The sequence below is a fragment of the Amia ocellicauda genome, chromosome 22, assembly GCF_036373705.1.
Source record: "Amia ocellicauda isolate fAmiCal2 chromosome 22, fAmiCal2.hap1, whole genome shotgun sequence".
In the NCBI taxonomy this organism is placed as follows: Eukaryota; Metazoa; Chordata; class Actinopteri; order Amiiformes; family Amiidae; genus Amia; species Amia ocellicauda.
In genome coordinates this window covers 7,938,925-7,952,285 of record NC_089871.1, presented here as the reverse complement: position 1 = coordinate 7,952,285, position 13,361 = coordinate 7,938,925, and the positions used below count along the sequence as shown (strand labels likewise).

The window sequence follows — 13,361 nt, the reverse complement described above, 5'->3', positions numbered from 1 at the left end:
TCCCCGCACTGTTTGGATGGAGAAAGTGAGGAGTCCACATAGACTCCTAGGTCTTTCTCATGTGTTACTTCATCTAGTTCTATTCCTCCCATAGTGTAATAATAGTGGACATTTTTGTTACCTGCATATAATACCTTGCACTTGTCCACATTGAATTTCATCTGCCAGTGCCACCTATTTTAGTATCATCTGCAAATTGGACAAGTTTGCTAACTATCCCAGAGTGCAGATCCTTAATATAGATTAGAAACAGCAAAGGCCCTAGTACTGATCCCTGTGGAACTCCACTAACAACCTCACTTCAGTTAGAAGCGGTTCCTCTAATCGACACCCTCTGTTTCCTATACATCCATAATACATAATCCATCTACTTACATTACCCTGAATGCCTACAGCTTCCAATTAGAGGATCAGTCTTTGGTGTGGAACCTTATCAAAAGCTTTTTGAAAATCTAAGTATATCATATTATATTGTTTCACATGATCTACAGCTGCAGTTGCATGTTCAAAGAACTCTAATAAATTAGTAAGACATGATCTGCCTCGTCTAAACCCATGTTGACTATCTCCAAGAATATGGTTTTCATTAAGATGCTCCTCAATTTTCTGTCTAGTATTTTTTTTTTAAATAGTTTACAGTTAATACTGATAATACTGTACTATTACTACAGGTGAGACTGATTGGTCTGTAATTTCCTGGCTCAGTTTTGTCCCCTTTCTTGTGGATTGGTATGACATTTGCTGTCTTCCAGTCAGTTGGCACATCCCCTGTTCTAAGTGTCATTTGGAATAGTTTAGTTAGCGGTCTATAAATAATTTCCCTCATTTCTGTTGGAAATATCCCATCTGGCCCAGGTGATTTGTTTGTATTTAATTCTGCTAGTCCCTTTAGTACCTTCTCCTCATTTATCCTGATCTCTCTTAGGGTTTGACTGGACTGGTTGTTAACCTGTGGCATGTTTTCTGTTTTTTCTTTTGTAAAAACCTCTGTGAAATACTCATTGAGTACATTTGCCACATCTTGTTAGTTTTCCAGTATACTTCCATTTTTTACCTTTTATCTGTTTCACTTCCTCCTTTATTGACCTCTTGCCATTGTAGTATTGACAAAAGCTCTTTGCATTAGTTTTAGCTCCAAGAGCTATGTTCTTTCTATTTCCCTCTTTGCTTTCCTGATCCCTTTCTTAAGATCTCTTTGCAGTTCAACATATTCTTTGTATTTTGTTTAATCTCTATCCCTTTTGTATGCACTATACAACATTTTCTTTCTCTTGATATTTTTTTTGTATACTTCTATTAAACCATTTTGGCCAATGTTTTTTGGTCCTCAATTTGCTACGTTTTTGTACAGATTTCTCCTGAGCTTCTAGTAGTATATTCTTAAAATATAACCATCCATTTTCAACTGAATCTGTATCCAGTGTGCTCCAGTCTAACTCTTCTAATTGCCGCTTCATACCTTCAAGGTTTGCATTTCTAAAATGTCCACTTTCTTAAGTGGAACATGTCCCATTGTCAGAGCTCCCTGCCCCCCTGGTCCATAGTGGGAGTTTCAATTCAAGGAGTGGGTACGACACAATTTTCTGCGATTGTCTATTTCTGTGTCTTTCGGGGGAGAGATTGTTTCTGTAGATTAGCAATTGTCCCACTGTGGTGAATAACAAAATGATATATACAGCAATCAGCGATGCGTGCTTGTACAGAAGTCTTGTGTAATCGAGTCATACGCCCTCCTCGCAGTACATCATTCTCTAGTGTTGAGCTGGTCAACAAACCTTTTGTCGCCGTTGGTGGCTTGACCCGGGTTCCACCGGTGAAAAGACTTGGCTGTGATACATAAACTACTAAATGGAAAGGTTGCGGACCCGGTGAGAGTGAGACTCTTGGGTCAGATGCCGTTTATGCCAGGCTGACAGGGACAGGGAGGCGACTGCATGTTGATGGTGGGGAGACGTGTGTGTGTTTTAAAATGGAGGAGACTGCTGTAGACATTGGTGTCCGAGGTTCAGCAGTGGGGGGCTCGGCGAGTTATTTATCAAACGGGATGGCGTAATGAGATTTCAACGTACTTCAGTCTGTTTAAAAAGTCCGGGCCATTGGGCAGAGTGCTAAATTTAAGATATTTCAGCTTTTTGGGGTGGAAACCCATGGGGATGGAAAATCTTAAATTGTTTTCCTAAAAGAAAGTAACAACAAAAAACCCACTCTGTGTGTCGTGTGATCCTGCTCTATAGCGTAGTGTAAAAGCATTGTAAATGACTCCAGTACGTAGGTTTTAGTTACTGTCCTTAGATCTGCTGGTGTGTATTCCAAATTGCCACTATATTATACTATTTATTTTATTGACATTTTTTATGTATGTATGTATGTATGTATTTATTTATTTATTTATGTATCTATTCATGCTTTCCCTCAGCAACAACGCACCGTGTACAGACTAACTCTGGTAAAGGCGTGGAACGTGGATGAGCTCAAGGCCTACACAGAACTGGTAGCTCTTGGGAAACCAGACTTCATCGAGGTGAAGGTGAGTCAACACCAGTGAGCGAAGTGCGCGAAGTGCGCAAACATGACTACTCAGCACTTATTGGGTGTGTGTTTATTCTGCTCAGCTTTGTGTTACATTTGAAACCATTCCTTGCACTTGTTTTCCTGCAAATACAACACTGAGCCGGAACTATAGCCTTCCTCAATTTGTTTGATTCTCTTTTCTTCAGTGTGATTGCAAACACTCGGGGGAATTAGGCAAATCTGAGTCGCTTAATGAAATGACCGCAGCTCATTTGCTCAGTGCCTTAATGTATTTGTGGAGCGCAAATGAACCAAGACACTTCCAGCAGAAGATTGACTCTAAATCAAGTGGATTAAGCCTCTTTGGGAAGCTCCGTCTTGTGAAAAGGTGCCTTTGAATTTCCCAGCAGGCTCTCTGCTCTAAGACTGGAATTACACATTTCCTTATGGGATTTTCACACTTCACAGAGATTAAGAGAGCCGATCTCGAACTTGCTGATCTCCATTAAACCACTAAACTGACCTTTATCGCACCGCTATTCTGTGGGTATTATTAATATTAATATTATTATGTGCGCTTAAGAATCATTCATAAGAAAATGGTTGAATTGCCTGGTGCCCCATGCAGTACTTGGCAAGACATACTAGGAAATGTTTTCAGTCCTAACTTGCACAGATATTTCCTGTTGTTGTCATTTTTTCCAGGCATGGCATGTACAGCAAGTTCAATTGTTTGTGTTTCTGTGTTTTTATTTAAAGCTATACAGAGCAGTGTACCTTTTGTAGTTGAGGTCGGTTTAAACACTGCAGGCAGAATTAGTCACTTGCGGTTTTGTTATCGATTTGAGTAAAAGCTAAGCGTGATTTTTTTTTCTTTGGGATATATATATATTCCTCTCTGCTGGAGAACAATACTGCAGGTTTATACTGGGAATTTATTAAATATAATGCATTTTAAGATGTGTGTATTCAGCCGTGAGCTTTTCCTTAGATGCCTTTCACTTAAATTACTTTTTTCCTGACTTCTGTGTAATTCAGATGTTGCTAACGGACTGTGTGTGTGTGTGTGTGTGTGTGTGTGTGTGTGTGTGTACTTTGAAATGTAGATGCAGGTATATCCATTTGTTTAGTGAAAAAGGTGCAGTCTGTTTTGTGTGTGTGTGTCTTTTAATAATGAAGAGGATTTTCATTTCTTTCTCACATACCTTTCCCCCTTAAGCTAAGGATTAAGATTTTAATGAAACCATTGCTTATGACTGATTTAATTCTCATTCGATGGCCAGATGTGTGAATTATCATAAAGCCCGTCTGTGAGACTGTGAATCATTTTCTCCCTCCTCAGTGTACAAAAAAAGAGAAAGAAGTGGTTTGGCTCTTTTAATCAGCTTCTCAGTGAATTCTTTGGGTGGTCTGTTTCTGCGCCGTCCACCTATTATCGACAGCATTAGCATTCTGTGGCATTACAGCGCGAGCAAAGCTGTTATTTAATACAATCATGACACTTAACGTAATGACATCATTCCCGGCCACTGAGACGGCACCTGTAGATATTCTCAGCTGGGCGAAGCACATTTCATTCAAACCGAGCACTCAACGCCACACAGGCTTCAACTATGACATACTGTTACCTAGCAACAATAAACGCCCACTTTGATAAATCACAAGAGCTTCAGAAATCACTCTGATCTCTCCGGGCTAAAACAAAAGGCTGTAAAATAGCTGAGGGATTGCTGAGAAATCAAATTAGACCGCACTGGGTTGTCAAACCCGTTTGGAGCAACCAGGCCTTTCTCAGGAACTGATGTTTATTTTGTGTGTCCTTTCCCACTCGGGGGGACGAGGCTGGTATGTCCTGTGACCGTGTGTGTCCAGTGACCAGTGTATCCCATTGAGAGATGCCAGAATGGTTTAATTTTCTTCCACTGGGCAGATTTTGTCCAGCTGTGAACAAGATCCACAATTGAATTTGCCAGAGATGATTTAGAGTGATCCCTTCCCTCTCAATCTCTCCGTTAGACAATGAGATGATGTACTCTGGCCAAGAAAAGGTCACCACTATCTCAAAGCTGGGGCTCTCAGATCTGGTTGATGGAGACACTTGTGTGCAGTTTTGTTTGGCCCGTTCTGGGTTGGCAGTAGACCAGGGCTGCTCGCTCAGCGGGCAATGTCAATCTCTGAGATATAGTGTAGGGCGGCCGCTGCTTTTCAGACAGCGGGTCGATCGTGCATCACTAGGAAGCAGCTGGTACAAGTCCTGCAGACAACACTGGGTGTGAAAGTTGTGGTCTGTGATGTTGTCCATTCTGTTGACCACTAGCCAAAAACCCTAACAGTGCGCCTGCTAAAAAGCCACAGAGCTAAATGGAGAGCTGCGCAGTGAGTGTGGATCCTTTTATCTTGCCACGCTGGTGGGTGTTTTGGTTGCAGAGCACTGTTCTTTTTTACTAGCGTGTGTTTGTTTGTTTGTTTGTTTGTTTGTTTTTCAAGCTCAAATATGTAGTTGTGAGGCGTCTCGATATGAGTCATGCCAGTGGGCAGCCATTTTACTGGGCTGACATTACTGGATTGTTCTCCATTTGCAAGTCACCCATCCTATTGTTATTATTTCCTATTATGTATTTACTTAGTTTATAAATTCATCCAATGTTATTCAATTTTTTTTTAAAAGGGGAGCTTCAATTTTAATTAAAAAATGTAAGATTGAAAACAGTATACAGTAAAGCCTGCAAAAAATCGTAATACAATAAACTAAAGTTATCTGTGCAAATGTGCCTTATTTCTAACTTTTTTACTTTTTCTTGGCTGTCTGAATGCCATCTGAATGCCTATTAGGGACATTCACGTTAACAATTTTTCTCTCTGGATTTTGGGGAACACCTTGCAGGGATCTTCCACAGGGGCAAATGGTGCATCGACAGCACAAAGTGAAACAAACCACTTGACTCGCAGTAGTGCCTCAGCTTTGTGTGTCCACTAAACCGCAGGGCACAGTAGCGGTCCGCAACTTCGACAGGGGGACTCACAGTCAGGACTATAGTGAAGCCACTGCCCTTGAGGGCATCCGGGTCGTCTTGTGAACCGTTGTAGTTCAAGTGAATTAGATGTCAGCTTATCAAATAGGTTTGAAACCACAGAAATAAATAATACAAAACGAGCAAAACCCTATATTTCTGTGGGCCAGATGTATACAGTCAGAAGGGCCATGTATTATTCAGTCTGGAGCGGTCGCTCTGGTGTCAAGCCCTGAGTGATTGAGTTCGCTTGTAAAGGCACTGCAGTGAGAAGGTATGGGGAGGGGGCAGTGGCGCGGCGTTGACTCGCTGTGTAAATCCGAGTGACCCACTCTCCGGTCCGGGGATTAAATGATTAATGTTTTAAATAATGTATTTCTTTGGGAACCTTGACGTGTTTGATGGCTTGCGCCCATAAGTGACTGTTGCTCTCGGCCCCAGGCAGCTGCTACTCCTATAATTCGCACTTTCTGCAAATTACATTTGCTGCACGACATCTGCTAGTTTCTCTATAACTTCTTCAAACCTCCCCCCCCACCTGTCTGTGAAATAAACCAACCAATATCCCTGCCTGAATTCTGAGTTCACAGCCACCTGTTGTATTTTATTGGCATTATTATTATTTATTTATTGACAGATACCCTTATCCGGGGCGACTCGCATACAGGTTACATGAGCAATACAAGTGCAATTTAAAAATCACAAAAGTGCACAAGTTAAATGTAGATTCTGTACACAGTGTAAAATACAAAGCATACATCCTTTTTCAAGAGGTCACAAGTGCGGACATGATGCAGCAATATCCCAGGTATGAGCAAAAGAGAGAAATCACCGTAAATAAAGTACTGCACAGGCGCATTCAAACTCTGACTTCTCCCAAGCACAATGAGGGGAATTTTATATGTGGTTTACATTTCTATAAATTGATGGTGAACAACCTCTTGATATTTTAAAATGCAATAAAACCGTATTCCAACGACTGGGTCTGAAGTGAGAGAGTATTGACCACAGGCAGGGAGAGCTCATTATATCCCAGCTTACTTGACTTCCTGTTAGCCCTGTGAAAAGACCAGCCCATGGCCTGCAGTCTGTGAAGGAACATCTCACTGGAAAATCTGCGGTCAGATTAATTTCCGGATTTTTGTTTTGTTAGTGCCGAGGCCTTTGCCCAGAAACAGTGTTTAGAGTGAAGAAGCAAATTTTTATCTTGAAAAAGTATCATAATGTGCGACACAAGATCCGACAGTGGGTGGTTCGGGGAAACGATTATGCCGTCTCGTTGAAGGTTCCTCCCCCGTGTTCCGGATTGCTGAAATTGCCGTTTAGCTGTGGAGGACTGTGACGGGATTGCTCAGACTGTTGTCTCCTGTCTTTAATATCCTCACTGGGACCACTTACTTCAAGCCTCTGTTCGGGGACGCAAAGTCACCAGCTCAGCCTGCTGATACCAATTTGTCGGCTTTTATTGATCTGTACGTGTGATTATCGTTATTGTCGGAGGAGAAGATTCGCTGAGCTTGTGGGGGTGTTATGTGAGGATCGTTACTTGATGCTTCTGGAGCAGGGCCAGGGAGGTTCAAAGCAGGAAGCCACACTTGTGGACCTCCAACTGCAGGAAAGAAGACCGAGTCTAGTGGTTCTCCCAAACACCAAGGGGCCTTGGGGTCTTCCACAGAGGCATAGTTTGGTTTCCACTGATGGACTCGGCTCACGAATGGACCACTCACAAGCATAGCTAGTACACTGAGGAAGTAAAGCCATGGCACCATCGAGCAATCCTGGGTGCTTTAATGCTCCGGCACATACGACGTATTAACCTGCCGAGGCTGATATTGATAGAAGTTATTTTGGGTTAATTAGTATTTTACGGGTGTAATGGAGCTGACACGAAGATGGACCGCTTGACCTGTGAAGGAGCAGTTCATTAGTCACAGATGTACACGTGTTCACTGGGGGAGGGGGAGGGTGCTGTGTTAGGCTGCATCTCATCATGTCTCTGGTAAATGTAGTATTCGTTCTCAACCTTTTATGGAGAGAAACCCAGTTCAGTCCTGGCCTGCATCAAGCCTGCTCTCTGGGTGGAGTTGAGAGCTGCTGGCGCTGTGACATCGAGAGCCAGCGCTGCATGCCATCGGAGCCTCCTGCGCTCTGTTTTTCTGTGCCATTGATTTACGCGGGCAGCTTTGCAGCTAATCGTTATTCCACCCCAGCTACAGAGCAGGCTGATAAGACCCCCTTCTCATCAATCCAACACGTTCGCAGGATTATCGTGCCTGGACATCGGCCACAGCTGAAGGAGCTGCTGATGGGGAGGCACGTGCTCCCGTTTCATCACTCAGTCCTTTGTTTTCATTATCTTTCAAACCTTTGCTGACAGTAACAATTTTTCATTTTTTAAATGCGACACGTTTTCTTCTTAAATAGACAGTTGACGCTGATCGGCACTCTCTTTCTTTATTATTGTGCTTTCAGCGATAATTCCTGAAAACCCCTTTTACCACCAGTGCCAGTGTTTGTACCCGAAGAAGTGAATGAAGACTTAATAATGAAGCCGAGCCGCACCTTTGTCTTGAATAAACCATCAGGCAACTTGCTTCCTGTATTGAAATTTTCCTCTCCGGTTTTTACGAGCCATACTCTCGAGCACGTTCGTGGTCGTCCAGCCTTGTTAGCGGCGTCTTAATTATTCCTCTGTGCTCATCTACCAACCAGTAGCTGTCCTGGGTTCGGACCCACAGCTGCAATAATTCATACACAGCGGCGGCCAGTGGATGTTTTGTTTCACTCTCTCTTCCTGATCGAGCCGGTCATTATTTATTTAAAATACCAGCAGGGAACTTTGTGTTCTTAATTTCAGCAACAAGATGTTTCATTGACCTGTTGCTGAATCTCTTTTGTCGTTTTGTGTGTGGTGTGACCTAAATGAGATGCCATAACGACTTAATTTGTGTTTCCTGTGCTGTGCCAAATAAACCGAAACTGATAAGGCAGTATCGCTACCTGTGCTCTCAATTTAAAGTGTTTCTCATATTTAAAAGTGAGCTGTTCAAGGTCTGAGTGTTCGATACCAGATGTAACTGCCAGTTTCTGGCTGCCACCTCCTCTCTGGGCAGTGAAGTGTTAATGCAGGCCGGTGTGCTCAGGCTTTGATCTCAGTGAGCTGTGTGGAGATGGGCAGAATGCTGATTTCAGTCTGATTTCTAACCTGTCCCCCGGGGGCAGATGGGAGACCTGCCTGTAATTCGGTCTCTGGAGCCGTGTGTGAGAAGCCTGGGGCGATGCCAAGCGTGTTCTAGTTTAACAGCCATCCTTCGAACGGAGGCATTCGCTTGCATAGTTTGCAGTGCGAAGATGGGATGGAGAATCCTTGCTGTCTCGTTTTTGTTTGTATTTCTCTCTCGGTGTAGCGTGTGGTTATCGAACTATAAGACCACAACCTTGTGCATGTCATAGCGGCTTATAAGCAGTTGATAATTGTCCTGGCAGGAGTGATCTCAAAACAAACATTGTGTTCGCCACTGTGAATGTGTAACTCAATCGTCTCTCTTCTGCCCGTCCACCAGGGGGTGACCTACTGTGGTGAGAGCTCGGCCAGCACCCTGACCATGGCCAACGTCCCCTGGCATGAGGAAGTCATCCACTTTGTGCAGCAGCTGACGGACATGCTCCCGGAGTACGAGATCGCCTCCGAGCACGAGCACTCCAACTGCCTCCTGGTCGCCCACACCAAGGTATGCCCGGCGTCTCGCGGTGAACCCTGTCCTGGCAAAGCAATGGCAAAGTACTGTTCTCTGCTGTGCTTCTGCTTCATTTTGTGATGAAAGAACCGGGGGGGGTGGGGTGGTGCAAAGACTTCTGCCTGAACATCTATATATGGAAACACTTTTTTTCCCTTCCTTTCAACAATCAAATGCTTCTAAAGCACAGTGCCAAATTATCCCCAGGTCTCTGTGGTTAAAATGTACCTGCCCCACTGTGCATCCCTGTGTGTGAATCTCTCTCTCAGCGTTCGTCTCCCTGTGTTTGTTTCCTGCCTCCTGAATCTCTCAGACTCTGGTTCAGCCTGTGAGATCTGCTTCCTGCAGGTCCAACGAGACGCACAGCATTAATTTCAGTTCATGTCTCTTTAAGAAAAAAAAAAATTCCAACACGTTGCCGTATGTTATTCAGTCGGACACATTGTTGATGACCACATAAGCTATTTATAAGGACAATTATATGTTTTGTTCCTTTCACTTTCCAAATAAACCCCTTTAGCCCGTGGCTCTGACGGAAAGCTTCCTCATTTAGATGTTTTTCCGACGTAATGAAGTACCATTTCTAGTGCTCTTTCACAGCACTTCTCCCGAAGCTATTGTTCCCGTTTAGCTGGTTTCGTAATGAAATGACCGACAAAAATAACCATTTACACAATCTGACAGTCGCCGATACGTTCTGCCCTCTGTCCTGCCATCTTAATATGATGTGATGGAGCAACGTCTGCTTAAATTATTTAGAAATGATGATTAATTGTGTCGTAGTTTCTCGACAGCTGAAAATTCATCACTTCGGAGAGTACACAGCTCTGTTGCAAAGCTTGTGTCTCCGGCAGCTTGTTGGGGATGCAAATCTCATCTTGGCGGGAAAATGCTGAGTCTCTGCCTTCAGTCTCTGTATTTTTACTGCGTTTGAACACCAACGTCATGATTTTATTTTCCTAGTCATTTAGTTAATTCAATCAATCAATGTTTTTCCTTTCTTTTTGGAGTTTGATTTTGTTTGTCTGTTTTACCTGATGTTACAGGCCAATTGTATCCATACTATAATATAATTAATTTCAAAGATGGCATATATGTCTAATGTATTTAAACTACATTATATAATATAATATACAGTTATAAGTATACAATTACATTATATAAGTGTAATAAACTTGGTCCCGAGCTCATTAAACACAGTCAACCCAGTTATCCAAATTCTGGAAAGCGGCCGAGCACATCTGACCTCCCTCCACGTCTTCAAAACCGCCGTCTCTACCGACACGTGTCTCGGTGACCACCTTTCCGCTCTGCTTCCCGGTCCCCCCAACAGACGGACGCATCTGCCCGTTTAAGATAACCACCTTTCCTCCCCCATTAGGAGCTCGGAGATTTCCATTTGCCCAACAGAAACGCTCTCGTTCTGACCTGAACCGGCTTATCAGCCAATTACCGCGGCACACAGGACGGCAGGCGCCAAGCGGAGAGTGGCAGGGCATTGCCCGATCCCGGCAGCCAGGTAACACAGCGAGAGAGTGCTAATGAGATTTCCAGCGAATTAGAGATTGACGGATGAACCCTGCGTGGCCGGGGGGAGAGGGGCTACGGCGCAGGGAGGTGGCGAGTGAATTAGTCTGCTTTCCTCTCTGATGCAGGGAATGGCAGACGCAGGGTTGAGGCAGGATGAGAAAATGTGTGTAATCTGAGCAGGCCGATGCGTTTACAGAGAAACATGCACACATCTAGACAGATCGGTGTATGTGTGAACATTGCAAGAGAGATATGACATAGATCTGAAATGTGTGGATATAGATATATATCATGCTGGAATACCCATCCACGACCCATTTTCAATACCCTGGCTGAGGGAAGGAGGTTCTCACCCAAGATTTGACGGTACATGGCCCCGTCCATCGTCCCTTTGATGCGGTGCAGTTGTCCTGTCCCCTTAGCAGAAAAACACCCCCAAAGCATAATGTTTCCACCTCCATGTTTGACGGTGGGGATGGTGTTCTTGGGGTCATTCCTCCTCCTCCAAACACGGCGAGTTGAGTTGATGCCAAAGAGCATGATTTTGGTCTCATCTGACCACAACACTTTCACCCAGTTCTCCTCTGAAGCATTCAGATGTTCATTGGCAAACTTCAGACGGGCCTGTACATGTGCTTTCTTGAGCAGGGGGACCTTGCAGGTGCTGCAGCATTTCAGTCCTTCACGGCGTAGTGTGTTACCAATTGTTTTCTTGGTGACTATGGTCCCAGCTGCCTTGAGATCATAAACAAGATCCTCCCGTGTAGTTCTGGGCTGATTCCTCACCGTTCTCATGATCATTGAAACTCCACGAGGTGAGATCTTGCATGGAGCCACCGACCGAGGGAGACTGACAGTTATTTTGTGTTTCTTCCATTTGCGAATAATCGCACCAACTGTTGTCACCTTCTCACCAAGCTGCTTGGCGATGGTCTTGTAGCCCATTCCAGCCTTGTGTAGGTCTACAATCTTGTCCCTGACATCCTTGGACAGCTCTTTGGTCTTGGCCATGGTGGAGAGTATGGAATCTGATTGATTGATTGCTTCTTTGGACAGGTGTCTTTCATACAGATAACGAGCTGAGATTAGGAGCAGTCCCTTTAAGAGAGTGCTCCTAATCTCAGCTCGTTACCTGTATAAAAGACACCTGGGAGCCAGAAATCTTGCTGATTGATAGGGGATCAAATACTTATTTCCCTCATTAACATGCAAATCAATTTATAACTTTTTTTTAAATGCATTTTTCTAGATTTTTTTTGTTGTTATTCTGTCTCTCACTGTTAAAATACACCTACCATTAAAATTATAGACTGATCATTTCTTTGTCAGTACAAACGTACAAAATCAGTAGGGGATCAAATACTTTTTTCCCTCACTGTATATATATATATATATATATATATATATATGAGAGAGATTAATGATTGTGGGCAGTTTGAGAATGAAATAAATCGATCATGCATTTGGGAACATGCCGTTAATGTCTCCACTCATCCGTCAAAGGCAGCGAAGCATGTCGGCACTGGCTGGCCATGTTGCTCAGGCTATCCTGGGACCGTGAGCGCGGGACGGTCTGTGCCATAGCCCGTTTACGAGGCCACGCTGAGCAGACGGCTGCGGACTGGGCGCAGAGAACCCAATGTTCGGCTACCCTTGCTGTGAAGAGGAGTCTCCGGTCCCCACTGCCAGGTTTCAGATCCACGAAACACAAGAGCACAGACGAGATCGTTACCACACAGGTTTTCACAAGTGTCTTCTGCTAGTGCCACCACGGGAGCAGGAATGCGCAGGTGTGAGATACTCCTCTAACTTCAATCATGCGGCCTTCTCTCTCGACGTGTCTGTTGCCATCAGGAGTATTAAGAAGCTGTTTGTGTAATTCACCGTGGTTGGTTGTGCGCGGGCCAGTTTGTGAAGCATTGCCAATATTTCATCATATTGATTTATTTTCTTTGCTCTCTTCCGGCGCTCGGGGCTCCCTTAGGTCCTTTACACCCAATGTGCCTCCTAAGTCCCTCTTATTAATTTACACCTCCTCCTGGTCTCAATCCCTGTATACCTGCCAACTTTTTATTTTAAATTAGTGTTTTTTGGTTTCTTTTTTGTTTGACGCCCACACGGCAGATAAGAGAGAAACAACACAAAGCAGATGACTGAGAACTCAAACTCGTCGGTTGTGGATGCTTACGGGTTTCCCTGAATACTTGAACCGTTTTATAGTGCAAACACCAACTGATGCTCTGCTTTTATTTATTTATTTAGATTTTTTTTATAGCTTGTAACAAAATGAGTGGTTTAAATGGTCGGCATGCATCCGATGTACAATGTGTGTTTAGTTGTTGTTATCCAATGTATGAATGATTTAACAAGTAAAAAAAATATATCATCTTCACATATTAAACTCTCAAAACAACAGTTTGCCTTTGTTTAGGGTAGCAGCCAAACGAGTCGGGATTCATTTTGCGGGTCATTAAGAGTTATAAAATGAATGTACTGCATTTGTTTATCCCAGAGAAAACCAGATGCTGGATTTATAGAATTAGCTGCTCGACTGTGGCATTCATTATTGAAC

At 43.6% G+C, this 13,361-nt stretch overlaps 1 protein-coding gene across 1 annotated transcript in view; it reads left to right on the top strand.

Annotated features, from left to right (window-relative positions):
- The window catches only part of tyw1 (tRNA-yW synthesizing protein 1 homolog (S. cerevisiae)), a 61,517-nt gene that overhangs the window by 41,580 nt on the left and 6,576 nt on the right, over positions 1-13,361 (top strand). The window contains exons 14-15 of the mRNA XM_066695358.1: positions 2,417-2,527; positions 9,086-9,253. Coding sequence (XP_066551455.1) covers positions 2,417-2,527; positions 9,086-9,253 — 279 coding nt within the window. The remainder of the gene's footprint in view (positions 1-2,416; positions 2,528-9,085; positions 9,254-13,361) is intronic.